The 15,000-nt window shown below is 44.9% G+C and overlaps 2 protein-coding genes across 3 annotated transcripts in view; both read left to right on the forward strand.

Annotated features, from left to right (window-relative positions):
- The window catches only part of stxbp4 (syntaxin binding protein 4), a 63,802-nt gene extending 58,384 nt beyond the window's left edge, over window positions 1-5,418 (forward strand). For both annotated transcript variants that reach the window (XM_076264816.1, XM_076264817.1), the window contains exons 21-22: window positions 1,690-1,747; window positions 5,222-5,418. In XM_076264816.1, the coding sequence (XP_076120931.1) occupies window positions 1,690-1,747; window positions 5,222-5,354 (191 nt within the window). In that variant the 3' untranslated portion in view covers window positions 5,355-5,418. The remainder of the gene's footprint in view (window positions 1-1,689; window positions 1,748-5,221) is intronic.
- Window positions 5,419-12,327: 6,909 nt separating this feature from the next.
- Window positions 12,328-15,000, forward strand: part of hlfb (HLF transcription factor, PAR bZIP family member b) — an 11,921-nt gene continuing 9,248 nt past the window's right edge. The window contains exons 1-2 of the mRNA XM_076264818.1: window positions 12,328-12,592; window positions 12,990-13,313. Coding sequence (XP_076120933.1) covers window positions 12,490-12,592; window positions 12,990-13,313 — 427 coding nt within the window. The 5' untranslated portion in view covers window positions 12,328-12,489. The remainder of the gene's footprint in view (window positions 12,593-12,989; window positions 13,314-15,000) is intronic.

Consider the following 15,000-nt stretch of genomic DNA (forward strand, 5'->3'; position numbering starts at 1 on the left):
GAGGTGCCTTGCTCAAGGGCACTTCAGCCGCTTCCTACTGGTCTGGGTTCGAACCGGCAACCCTCCGGTTGCAAGTCCGAAGCGCTAACCAGTAGGCCACGGCTGCCCAAATGTAAATACTGGTAATGGTGTCCTGACGGATTCGGCTGACATTCGATCCTAGAAAGCCTCTCGTCTGCAGGGAGGTGGGACAGGAAGAGGAAGTTGGAATGCAGACACTTGACACCCAATGGTGGTCTAAATATTGCAGTGCGTTTTGCTGAACTGACCTATCACAGAGCTTGAGTCTTCTCAGTCCATAGCAAATCATGCTGCAAGGTGTAGAGCTCAGGAGCAGAAAACAAAATGACCTCAAGGTGTTGCTACCATTGGGTCCCATTAGCGAGAGAGGGAAGATGTTTACCTTGATGCAAGACCCCAATCAATATTCAATCAATGTACAATAACCTAATCTATGATTCAATAATCTACTATCTAGAACCCAGCCTTTACAGATTACCCCATCAGTATAAGATACAGGTGTCTGGAAAGCACCTATAATTTTTCCTCATGAAGATGAGAGCCATAGGTGTACCAGCCCCAGAGACTACGCCTCGTCCCTCGTCCAATAAGAGTGGCGTGTGAGGGACAGACTGGGCAGAGATATGAAATGCGATCGGCCGCAGGTGACCCTGTTCCGTCAGACGCTAACGGCAGATGAGCCGTGGACGCGGTGTGCTTCTGTAAGCTCACTGTGGAGTGTATTCCTCTCGGGGAGCGCGGCTTTGTGCCCTCTGACGCCTGAAGGTGAGAAAAGCCATTAGCAGCAGATACAGGCTGCATTGTGAGCGCGCTCAGACATGTGAAGTGTACAGTGTACAGGAAGACAGGAGGGATAGTGTTCCACAGGGAACACACACACACAGACACAGACACACACACTCACAAAGAGAGATACGCAAAGCATCTACTGTATGGGCAGAGTGGTGGGATTGTGTTCTACAGGAAACACAGATGAACACACACACACACATGCAAAGCGCTGTCTACTGTATTAATGGGTTAAACTGGGATCCTGTTCCAGAGGGAACACTGTAACCCCAAGGGCTTGGACTCAGTTATACACACACACCTTTACTGTAATCCTGCGTGTGCCATTTCAGAGGTGTGTGTGTGTGTGTGTTTGACAGAAAGAGAGAAAGAAAGAATGATGTACAGTCACACATAACTTATAACTCTAACTCTACTGTGCTCCCATGTGTGAGTGCATCTGGGATTGGGAAAGTGAGTGTAGGTGAATGTGTGTGTGTGTGTGTGTTTTTGAGAGACAGAGATTTGCAGTAACTTGTACTGTACAGTGAAGTGAGGGCTCTGCTTACACTGATGCTCTTCTCTGGTGGGATCAGTAGTAGGAAGAGATTTCCCAGCATCTGACAGCAGACACACAGAAAGCCTGGAAGGAGAGGAGATCGGGGATCACCAACAGGAAGTAAAACAGAGGGTTCAGATCTAGTCATAAAAACATCCCTGCAAGACATTTTGTTTGTGCTGTGTGTGTGTGTGTATGTGTGTTTCTCTCTCTCTATCTCTGTGTGTGTGTTTGTGTGTGTGTGTGTGTGTGTGTGTGATAGAGAGAGAGAGAGAGAGTAATTGAGTGAGTATGAGTAACTCTGTGTGTGTGTGTGTCCTGATTGTTGATTCTCTCCCCAGGCTTGCCTAATGGGTGGGAGGAGGCCTATGCAGCAGACGGAGTGAAGTACTACGTCAAGTAAGACAACACACATATGGATTATTGTATGAGAAAGCCCCTCACCTAAGATGGGACGATTCTAGAGAAAACATGTAGGATCTAGGATGAAAACATTAACCCTCTTTCATCAATCAGTTAAATATTGCATCAGTTGAACATTTCTCATTTCATTTATTTGATTATAGCTGTAGTTTAAAACATTTTAACTTTTTTACACTGAGCTTCTGTCAATTAAATGTTTATTATGTTGATGCACATGTCATCATATCAATAATCAGGCTAGCTACTTCTAACATATAGGCTAAACAGTAGGTCAGGGGTCTCAAACTCAAATGAGCTGGGGGCCACTTCTGCCAATGTCATTTGATTGGAGGGCCACGTCAGTGTTAAAGAATAATACAAAAAAACTATTATTTTGTATTATGCTATTTCCTAAAATGCAATATTTTTTTCAAATACTGTATGTTCAAACACAAAACTACAAACAGAAAGTGCAAGTATTTTTATCTATTTTTAGACACCTGTGCTAGCAACCTTAGCTTATAAATAAAATAATGATAAAATAAATATTAATACAAATTATAAAAACAAACAAAAAAGCATAAAAACAGGTAGGTCTATGTGTGTGTTTCACACCAAATACAAATATTTTCCTCTCATAACTTTTTCATAACTAGGCGTCAAGTTTAAGAAAGCAACACAATTGTATTTTTATATCAAAATTTCAAAAGGCCATGGCTTGAAAGTGGTCAGAGATAAAGTCCTACTGTAAATGTAAAAATATTTGAGTATAAACAAAAGTTTATGAAGGGGGTACATTTACCCATCTAATTTGCCACTGGATGGCAAGCACCGCAAATTATGCAGCTTTCAGTAAATACTGGATGAACATATTTGAGAAGGTTTACTTTCTTTTTTGTCATATTACCCACATAACAAATTAACAGGAAAACACCTAAGATGTATACCAACAATAGTAAACTATTACTAGCCTAGCCTATAACCACAAGGCCTACAATAAAGTATCCTGGTCAAATCAGTTCCTATCGCGGGTGACTTTGTAGTTCTTCAGAGCCCTATTTCTACTAGCCCTGCTGTCTGTACCACGTCCATTACAGACACTATCATCACAGTTACCACTGCAACCTCCAAGCTATGTTGGGCAGAGGGTCGAAATAAGCATGGTATGCTTAGTGAACACCGTCGTATACACGCAAAGAAAATGACAATGAGAAATTACAAATGCACGTCTTCGTGTTTCTCGCGTGTAATACAAGTATTTCCTGAAAACTTTGTGCAGCGATTTTGGGTTTGAATCAAGCTCTGGATGTCTAGCAATTGGTGGAGGAGAGTACAAATGGGATTTGTCACCGTACTTGGATCTATCGTCTATTTTAATCAGTATCGTTGTTTGTCGCAATTAAAAATACCCTCAAGGGCCGGATTACATTATTATTTTGACATACGTCGCGGGCCGGAATTGGCCTGGACATTTGAAACCCCTGCAGTAGGCCCTGGGCATATTGCATAAGTGCATCACAGCGGTTATCACCAAAAAGGTTTGTCATAGTTACAGGCTGCTATGCTGTAAGAGGACTGTCAATCTGACTGACCTCTAGCTGGTTGTTTAGGTTTGTCCTTACGTTTCTCACCTTCGACCCCCCCATAGCCGACCCCATCTGACCCCCGCACCCCTCCGGGGGGCCCAGCCCAGACTTTGGGCCCCACTGTTCTGGAGAAAGTCCGGGGTGGGTGGGGTGGCTGAGAGTGCTCAGGGGGAGTGCAGCTGTCAGTCTTACGTAATCCTTATTCTCAGACGTGTTTACAGTGGGGAAATGGGGCGGATTGGACACTCCCTACACAAAGAGGCCCTGTGACTGGAGCAGGGCCTCTCACAGGGACCAGAAACGCACACACATACACACACACACACACACACACACACACACACACACACACACACACACACACACACACACACACACACACACACAAACACACACACACACACACATACACACACACACACACACAAACACACACACACACACACAAACACACACACACCGTAACACAAAAACACACACACACAGACACACACACACACACACCTTAACACAAAAACACACACACACAGACACACACACACACCGTAACACAAAAACACACACACACACACACACATCTTAACACAAAAATACACACACACACCCACACACACACACACATTCATATTCATACAGACACTCTCTCAGGGACACGCAGGGGCATGTGCACACATCGGGTTGTTAAGTCCGACGTCACAGGCCCAACAGCTCCTTCCTCCAAAAACATTTACTGGCTCAGCCACAACGTGTAAACCTCATCACCATCACCTCCGTTTTAGCGAGTTTTAGAGCTTTCACGACGTGTAAACCTTATCACCATCACCTCCATTTTAGTGAGTTTTAGAGCTGTGGAATTAGATTATATCAATGATGATCAAGGGTAAAGTCCAGGGCTCTGCGTAAAATAGGATTTTATTAGGTTGAGGCACCAAGTGAGTAGTAGGATGACAATTTTCTTATCGGCTACTGTAAATAGCGGGAAAAAATTGTGTATTTTACTGTCTATGGGAAAAAAACAAGGGACCAGTTGGACTCTGTAAAGAATTCGCCAGGATAGATTAACACACACATACACTTTCATTAACAGACAGACATTAACACAATCTCATATAAATGCACACATACACACAGACATACATACATGCAGTCTATACACATGAACAAAAAAAAGCCTATGCAATTCCATGTTACATTTCAACAGTGATATCAGTGAACAGCTTCAATGAAAAAATCATCCAAAAACGTTACCAGCCTACACGGCAAAAAATGATATCTTACCAAGTGTTATAATCTTATATTAAGATAAAACATCTATTCAGTATTGTTTTTAGTATAAAGATACTTACTTTGAGTTTTCTTGTAAGATTATTTGACTTTTTCTTGGCAAACACCGCGCTCTCCCGATTATTCTCTTGTTTCTTTGTGGGTGCGTAATCCAGGGAACTCATAGAAAATAACAAATGGTCGCACTCCAAAAATCTTTTCTTGCTTTTTAATCCATTTAAGCACAGGGGTTAATTGACAAACGTTTCGGCCTGATGGCCTTCGTCAGTGTGTGTGATGGCCACTGACGAAGGCCATCAGGCCGAAACGTTTGTCAATTAACTTCTGTGCTTAAATGTATTAAAAAGCAAGAAAAGATTTTTGGAGTGTGAAGATTATTTGACTTAAAATAAGTCAAAATCTTCTTAGATTAAGACATAAAAACAAGTAAATTTACTGTATCTGCCAGTGTAAGTAAACATCTTGTAAACATCTCATATGGAATCAGTCTTGGTTTGTTGCTACAGTGAGATAAAAATAATACTTTACTCTGATGTGTATGTGTATGTTTATCCTTGTTTATTTATTTACTGTTTATGTTTATTCTGTGTGTCACTCTCAGTATCCTGACCCAGGCCACGTCGTGGTCGCACCCTGCGGCCAGCGCACTGGGACTGTGTGAGCCGGACGAGGCCTCGGCGGCCAGCGCTCACACACACACACTCGCACATGCGCACACACATAGCCCTCTTTAACCTGCCTCTTCAGATGTGAGCCGCCAGACCTCAACATAGCAGCCAGTGGAAAACCAACCCTCAGGTGTGTGTGTGTGTGTGTGTGTGTGTGTGTGTGTGTGTGTGTGTGTGTGTGTGTGTCTCAGTCTGTGTGTGTGTGTGTGTGTGTGTGTCTGTGTCTCAGTCTGTGTGTGTGTGTGTGTCTGTGTCTCAGTCTGTGTGCGTATGTGTGTGTGTGTGTGGATGTCCACGTCTCTTTAATTAAACTCAAATGGATTTCAGGAGGATTTTATGGGTATTAAGATAAATTATCTTCAAATGAATTGGCCACACATTTATTCTAATAACACTCTTTCTCTTCTCTCCTCCCCTTTTTCCATTTTCTGTCTCTCTATTTTTCTGTTTCTTTTCCTTCCCTTGTCTTTTTCTTTCCTCTTGTCTTCTTGCTTACAGAAAACAAAGGCTTGCCCTCTGTTCTCCTTCTGTTGAACAAGTTCAACAAAGTCTTAAACAAACTCCAATCTTCAACCCAGCAGGCTCATTCCCCCCCTTATATCTCTCTCTTTCTCTCTCTCTCTCTTTCCGTAGCTGGCTGAACAGGTCTTTGAACGTGGCCCACGTCATTGTTCTTCATTCTTCTGCATGTATTTTTGTGCTCTTTGTGATGTGTTGCTTTCATGAGCTGAAAAAGAGGCCTCACATCAGTCAGTCTGTCAGCAGCCTTTCTTTCTCAAAGCCGCCTTCGTTGCTTCCTCACGCACAAATGCAGTTTTGGACTTAAAAACTAGCCCTTCACACAGAGAGAGCTCGTGTACACATACATATGTGTAGGACCGTCATCTAGACTTTAAAACTAGCCCTTCACACAGAGAGAGCTCATGTACACATACATGTGTATAGGAGCATCATCTAGACTTTAAAACTAGCCCTTTCCACAGAGAGAACTCATACATATGTGTCTGGGAGCATCGTCTAGAGAATTTATGCACAGCTTCCATATTCTCAGCTGTGAATACAAGCCCTCTAAATACCTGAAAACTCTGTTTAAGTCTATTAATGCAACTGCTGCTGTTTTAGCCAACCCTAACAGACCTGTGGGTAGACAGAACGAACTTGGCATCAGAATATGACTATCTGTTTATTTGTAGCTCTTTCATGTTTAAGGTAATCATGTTTAAGGTTTAGCTTCTGTGTCATATACTCTGTTCTGGAGATTTCCAAGCTTCCACGTTGCTATTCTGCCGTTCATCATGTTATGGCTTGGGCAGATTACACGATTTCAGCCCAATTTTGCCCCGATGTTGTCGTTGGCGATAAATTCCCAGTAGCGTCATGTCTGAATACGAAAGGTTGGGAACGATGCTGAAGGAGGAACGTGTCTTGTAATGTGACATATTCAACGACCAGTCATTTGTTGTCTGTGACATTCCATGACACCACGACAAAAAGCCTAGCATGCTAGAATTTTTGGGGGGAATCTCCCACGACACCCATGTTGACACTGACACTATGACGACACGCGATGCGAAGGATGACAAGCACACTACATGGTCTTGTAATGTGGCCAATCTCCCGACCAAGACGTGGCAAGAATTTATGGTTCTATGATCGCATATTCTGACATGGTCAGGTCAACCCTAAACGACCATTTTGGCAAACAAAACAATTGTGTAATCTGACCAAGCCTTTACTGTTGCTGGTGGAGCTGGAGTCGACATGGCACTGTCTCATTCTTGTCATAGCATAGACCTACAGAAGATCAGTGTACTGTAGTGACCAACATGTCAGTGATGCTCTTCAGAGGGTTTGGATTTATTTTGTGGCAAATAAAGTGTGCTGACATCCCTGCTGTGCGTGCTCTGTGCTCTCTGTGTCTGTCGGTCTCCGTGCGGGTGATGACATCCGTCCAACGCTGTGTGTTTGTGTGTGTGTGTGTGTGTGTGTGTGTGTGTGTGTATGTGTGTGTGTGTGTGTGTGTGTGTGCATGTGTGTGTGTGTGTGTGTGCATGTGTGTGTGTGTGTGTGCATGTGTGTGTGTGTGTGTGTGTGCGTGTGGGTGTGTGTGCGTGTGCACGTGGGTGTGTGTGTACGTGTGTGTGTGGGTGTGCGCGTGGGTGTGTGTGTGTGCATGGGTGTGTGTGTGTGCATGTGTGTGTATGTGGGTGGGGGATACTCTGCTCAGAGCTGACGCACTGATACCAATCATATGGGCTGGTGGCGAGGGAAGTCAAGCTAAATATATACGCTTGCCTGGAGCAGCAGCTATTGATCCAGGGTGATAAATATAACCAGCTCTGGAAGTTCAGCTCATGAGTCTCACACACACACACACACAGACACACACACATATACAAACATGAATACTCACTCACTCACTCACTCATAGACGTGCACAAACACACATGCACACACACACACACACACACACACACACGCACACACACACACACACACATATACACACATGAATACTCACTCACTCACTCACTTATAGACGTCCACAAACACACATGCACACACACACACACACACATATGAATACTCACTCACTCACTCACTTACTCATAGACGTGCAATGACACACAGACGCACACACGCTCACATTCACACACCTATACTCACTCACTCACTCACTCACTCATAGACATGCATGCACAGAATATGCACATTAAAAATAAACATATTTCCAACCCCGACCAGGCCCTGGGAATGGTAAAGCAAAAAACTGAAAAAAAAGTATTTGACAGGTAAGACTATTCTGATCTCATGATTACGCCATCCTCCTCTAAGTATAAGTATATATACTTTTTTGATCCTGTGAGGGAAATTTGGTCTCTGCATTTAACCTAATCAGTGAATTAGTGAAACACAAACAGCACACAGTGAACACACAGTGAGGTGAAGCACACGCTAATCCCAGCGCAGTGAGCTGCCTGCTTCAACGGCGGCGCTCTGGGAGCAGTGAGGGGTTAGGTGCCTTGCTCAAGGGCACTTCAGCCGCGGCCCACTGGTCGGGGCTCGAACCGGCAACCCTCCGGTTACAAGTCCAGAGTGCTAACCAGTGGGCCACGGCTCACTCTCACACTCTGCCCACTCTCCTGTCCCTCAACTCCCCTCATGATCACGCCATCCTCCTCTCTGTCTCCTCTCCTCCCTCAAATCCCCTCTGGATCATACCATCCTCCTCTCCTCTCTCAACTCCCCTCATGATCACGCCATCCTCCTCTTCTCTGTCTCCTCTCCTCCCTCAAATCCCCTCATGATCATGCCATCCTCCTCTCCTCTGTCTCCTCTCCTCCCTCAAATCCCCTCATGATCATGCCATCCTCCTCCTCCATCTCCTCTCCTCCCTCAACTCCTCTCATGATCACGCCATCCTCCTCTTCTCCCTCAACTCCCCTCATGATCACGCCATCCTCCTCTTCTCCCTCAACTCCCCTCATGATCACGCCATCCTCCTCTCCTCTGTCTCCTCTCCTCCCTCAAATCCCCTCATGATCATGCCATCCTCCTCTCCTCCCTCAAATCCCCTCATGATCATGCCATCCTCCTCTCCTCTGTCTCCTCTCCTCCCTCAAATCCCCTCATGATCATGCCATCCTCCTCTCCTCCCTCAAATCCCCTCATGATCATGCCATCCTCCTCTCCTCTGTCTCCTCTCCTCCCTCAACTCCCCTCATGATCATGCCATCCTCCTCTTCTCTGTCTCCTCTCCTCCCTCAACTCCCCTCATGATCATGCCATCCTCCTCTCCTCTGTCTCCTCTCCTCCCTCAACTCCCCTCATGATCATGCCATCCTCCTCTCCTCCCTCAACTCCCCTCATGATCATGCCATCCTCCTCTCCTGTCTCCTCTTCTCCCTCAACTCCCCTCATGATCATGCCATCCTCCTCTCCTGTCTCCTCTTCTCCCTCAACTCCCCTCATGATCATGCCATCCTCCTCTCCTCCCTCAACTCCCCTCATGATCACGCCATCCTCCTCTCCTCCATCTCCTCTCCTCCCTCAACTCCCCTCATGATCACGCCATCCTCCATTTCCTCTCCTCCCTCAAATCCATTCATGATCACGCCATCCTCCTCTCTTCTCCTTCCGTCTCCTCACCTCCCTCTGTCTGGCCGTCACTCCTGGCAACCGGCAAGGAGAGGAATGAGAGCCTGACCTACTTCCTGAGCGAGCTGCCTCGGCGACGCCTTGCTTTAGCAACCGGGGTTGCCATGGAGAGTTGAGAGGGCACGTCGTCTCTGGCTATTGAAATTGTGTTCTTAATGTCCAGAATGGGGAAGCCCTTGAAAGAGTATCATTAGTGACCGGCGTCCTTGTAATTGACAGAGAACATTATGAAGAACAGGAACAAGTCATGAATGGAGTGAATTAATCATCAGGGATGTACGCTCATATACACTGAAGTCTGACATGTAATCTCTCTCTCTCGCTTTCTCTCTCTGTGAGAGAGCATGTATGCATGTCAGAATAATAGTCTGTCCTAAAACATCCAGGTTATTTTCTCCCTGAATGTCTTCTTGGGTAATGAAATCAGAGTGTATTGATTCCCATTTCAGTGTGTCTGAATGTACAAAAGTATTTCTATTTATTCAAAATGGGGAGAAACTGATTCAAGGATGTGCACAAGTGATAAGATGATATGGAGTTTGAACAAACAGTTTTGAGAATTATAGTAACACCCCCGATTATCACCACTTTTGTTCAGGGAGCATTTACTGCCTGAAATATCCGATTTTGTTTACCACGCTCGGAGTTATAGTGCTGGCCTGATGGGTCGCCTATTTACACCGTTTCAACGGCACATGAACGGTTAGACCGAGAATTCTCGTCATGAAATTAAAATTCCACTGGAGCTCCAAGTGGTTGTGTACACGCAGCCTTACAACACTGTTTACAGCTCTTCGAGTCACGGTAAAATGTCATGTGTGGGTGCTTGCATTTCTTTAGGAGTCCGCTGTCTTGGTTTGTATAGAAATGGATATTAAGTGACACATACACGCAAGACGGTGGAAATACGGGACCGACGGTAATAGGGGGAGTCGGGGCCGTAGTCACCATAGACATTGAGGGGAACGTGTCCCCCCCAATATTCAAATATGACCAAAATGTCCCCCCCAATATACGGACATAGAAAAATAAATAAATAAAACTCTACAGGAAACCAACAACCACCACCATCTGAAATGTAATCAAACATAAATAACGCACAAATTAGTGACCTAGTGATGGTTCCAGAGTAGCCTACACCCCTGAGTGGTTTGACCTGGTGGTTTTCTGTTTTTCTAGGGTGACCTGATTGTGTCCTCTTTTTAGTTTGTGAAAAAGAGGACATAAGAGAAAAGGCTATTTTGAACTTATTTGTAAACGACAGAGAAAAACGCAATGCAATTTCGCTGTAAACACGTTTGAGGCTCTAGAATAACAAAATTCTGGACTATTTGTAAGGTCTCAAAGAGGACATGTCCTGGAAAAAGAGCACATCTGGTCACCCTAGTTTTTCGTTAGTGGCGTGCGCTATCAAAAGCTTCCATTTACTGCACCCTACCAAAGATCCTTGATTACTGTACTAGCTCCGCTTTAACCCTCTCTGACCCTACTGCGGTGAGGTAGGGCTGGCAACACAATTCTCACAAAACTTGTTGGAAAGGTGTAGCACAGGCTAAGGAAATCCCATACATTTTTGGAGCCGATCAGACTCAAAGGGAACTTTGAAACATTGTCCATATTGTAACCTATTCTCGCAATGATAGCGAAAGTGAAAAGTTTTATTTTAAATGATGAATTTGTGCAAGCCCGTGTCATTCATTTCTTTCACATGTCTTACAACATAAATAATGCATTCATATGCTAGTACTAATGCCAGGAATTACCCTGTTTATAGGCCTCTTAGAAATGGTTGTTGCATCTTGCATATTATTTAGATGCGCACTCGATCGCGCATCCATGCAGGCAAAACGTAGGAATCAAATGTGGCGACGGCACACAAGTTGGAAAAAACGTCGTAACAACTTGTTTGTGATTTTTAATAATATTTTTTGCATGGCCCTCAAACCCCACCACAGATTTGGTCCCCCCCAATGTTGACATCATGACTACGGCCTTGGGGGGAGTGATACCATTTTGATCTGAGAAATGTGCCAAAGCAACTGAGAAAAAATAATGAACTGTACAATTTTTAAAAGATTAATCAAGATTGAAGATCAAGATTCTATGTTTCCCTAAAGTACACCTTATTAAGCATGTCTGTCAAGCGAAGCTTCTCTGTCGCCACCACCGCCCACTGGGCAGGCCCTGTGTTTTTGTCAGTTTTTTCAAACTCTGCCGCTGCCGTGTGTATCTGTGAGGAACACATGAATCTCTGCGTGACCTCGGTGGAGCGGGAGTGCCGAGGCCCGAGATCCCGCGCTGCCATTGGACAAAAGTAGGTCAACTCTGCCGTTCACGTTACCCGACGCCTCCGCTCACGGTAGGTGTGTCCGTGCGGAAAAGCTGGCGCTCGGCACACCGGCAGGAGCGCGCGCACAGCGCCTGTAGATCTACACACTGCACGTACAGTAGATTATGTAGTTTGCCTTACCATCCACCGAGATGTATGGGAGTGTAACAGTCGGTCCTTGTTCAGATAAATATAAATGCATTTAACCTCTGGAATAACTGTAGGGAATAGCTGTAGGCGCTGTTTGTTTCTGTGTCGCCTTGTTTGTTTTTCTTTGTCGCCTTAGGCTACATTCCAGTAACCTGCAAATATTCAATAATAGCTAACTGCAGGGAGGTTTTGTGTGTGTGCAGTAGCCGTTCATGTGTTCTTCACATCGACAAACTCAGCTTACAGTGCTCAAGCAAAACGCACACAGCTCTTCATTTATTTGTCTCGTCCAAGCGAGAAGAGTCGCTCCGCCCCTGGTGTTTTACGTCACTAGACAGTGGTATCACACATGGAACTGATCAGCTGCGCGCACCAGACTAGCGCGCTTTGCTGCGAGTGAACCGCACCGGTGGCACAGCACGGGGACTCGCGCGCACACTCTCACTGTATTGCTGTCAGTCAAAGACGATCTACGTGACCTGATCTGCTGTGGACTTTGAGTATTTTTTTCTACTTTTCATATATTTTTAAAAATAATTCTTAGCGGAGTGCAGCTCGGTGGAGATGTCTCGACCTGCCCCAATGAATTCAACTTTTCTACCTCCAACACACGGAGTGCTGAAATCTCTTCTGGAAAATCCGATGAAACTACCGCTCCGCCATGAAGGTTGGACATCTAAAGGCTTTTGATGCATGCATATTTACGCACTTGTTTAATGTTAGTCAGTATTTATACACAGAAAACATTCAATGTCGTCCCATCCTCATATTTCTGGCAACCTAATACGAAACTACGAGATAGAGGAGAGCTCCGTTATTATTTGAGTGACAGAGTAGGCCTATAGTGAAAGGGTGATTAAAAGTCACATTTAGAGGTCTCCCGTTCATTGGGAGATTTGACCGGAACGCGGTGCGCACTGCAGTGGAATGTTGGAACAGGCGAGAAGCGTGTATATTTTAGCTCGATGGACACAACGGATATTTATGGCATTTAGATGTTAAGATCTGTCATCTTAAGTGTGATATTCTTCACGTGTGACGTGTGTGTGTTTGTGTGTGTTTAGGTTTTGAGAAGGAGGAGAAAGCGAAGTCGCTGGAGGAGGATAGCGCAGCCCCGCAGTCCGCTTTCCTCGGGCCCACTCTATGGGACAAGACTGTGCCGTACGATGACGACCACTTCCAGCTCGAGTACATGGACCTGGAGGAGTTTCTGTCAGAGAACGGAATCCCGTCGAACCCCGCTCTGCACGAACGGAGCAACCGGCACCAGCACCAGCAGCCCCCGGTCCTGCCGCCGCAGACTTCGCCGTCGGTTGTCAACCTCAACCGAGCCACCAGCGCCGCCGCCATGCCTCCCCACGGCTGCCTCCCCAACACAACGCAGTCAGGTAATAGCAGCCTAAAGCCCCTTGCACAACAACCCCGAATTTTTAGACAGCCGCTGGCATAGCCATATCCAACAACTGCTCACGCACTCCTGCCTGACAGTCCTGGCTAGATAGACACACAAAGCTCACAACGCAAACACCCAACCAAACATTGTTGTAAAAAGACCAGAGCAGGTAAGCCCAATATACCTCAGGCATAAACAATGTTCTCTCATTTCCATACCATAAGCAGGTGTATCAGGGATGTGTTAGTAGTCAGCATACTTTAAGGAGGTGTTAGATTTGTATACCTTAGACAGGTGCGAGTTGTTTGCCTCAGGGATGGACAGCACGTTCAGTTCACCTAAGACAGGTGCAAGGTGTGTCTCAGGGATGAACGGTATGAGAACAAGCCCCAGCACATTAGAGACCAGTAAGGCTCAGAGAGATATACTGTAGGTTTTGGCAAGGAACTCAGGTGTGTTATAGGGAGGGAGTCTGTTGGTCCAGTTGGAACCCATGGCCCAGCAGTATGTGTACTATGTGGTTGTCCATTGTATTGCTTATAGGCCTACTTACTGACTGACATACAGGCTGCTGTTATGAAAACAAAGGTATCACCTCATGTATCACCTCACCCCAATGCTTAATTAATTATAATGTAAAAACATACTTTACATAATCATGACAGTGGTATCGTGTTGTCCTTTGGTCAGGTTTAGGATTTAAAGATTTGAGAGAATGCACTGGTAGACAAGGCCTATGTGGAAGGGAATCAAACATACTCCACTCATACAACACACAGCCAACACAGCCTGTACGCCCCCTGGAGAAAACTACTAGCATGTGATTTTCACTGATAGCTAATGATGTCCAGCAACAAGAGAATGTGCAGCTAAGAGAAACAACACCCAGACACTGTTATTTGTTTACCTTTGTTTAAAGTGCCTGTGCTATGTCAGCTCCAACCCAACCTTATCAGTTTTACTACATTTTTTGTTTGTTGTGTCAAAAAAAAAAAAAAAAAAAAAAAAAATATATATATATATATATATATTGATAGATCAATAGATCAAATGTGTCAAGACCTAGGATTTATCTGAGAGGCATACTACAAAGTAAATATCTTACAAGCAGGATTGCATTTGCCACAGTGATGTGAGTGAGTGTACCAGTGTGATGTGATCTGCTCATTTGTTGTGCCATTTGCTGCTGCTGTTGTGTTCAGTCAAAAGTCAGTCATGAACTACAGTCCAAAAACCCATGGAATTCCCTCTGGTGTAAAAAAAAATATTTTCCTAAAATCCACTGGATTTCCTAGAAACAGGGGCACACACTCACTAAACCCCCTTCCCCCACCATTACGTATATTCACACACTCTCTCTCTCTCTTTCTCTCTCTCTCTCTCATGCACACACACACAAACTCACTTAACCCTCTTCCCCCACCATTACGTACAGTATATTCACACTCTCTCTCTCTCTTTCTCTCTCTCTCTCTCTCACTCTCTCTCTCTCTCATGCACACACACACACACACTCACTAAACCCCCTTCCCCCATTATTACATATATTCACACACACACTTTCTATCTCACTCTTTCTCTCTCTCTCTCTCTCTCTCTCTCTCTCACACACACACACACACACACACTGAGTCAGGTGGAATGAAAATCTTTATCTTTTTCTTGTGAATGTATGAGTTGAG

The sequence above is a fragment of the Alosa pseudoharengus genome, unplaced genomic scaffold (assembly GCF_046254945.1).
Source record: "Alosa pseudoharengus isolate Yale_2024_CS ecotype anadromous, Long Island Sound unplaced genomic scaffold, YU_APseudo_1.1 YU_APseudo_1.1_scf_4, whole genome shotgun sequence".
Lineage (NCBI taxonomy): Eukaryota > Metazoa > Chordata > Actinopteri > Clupeiformes > Clupeidae > Alosa > Alosa pseudoharengus.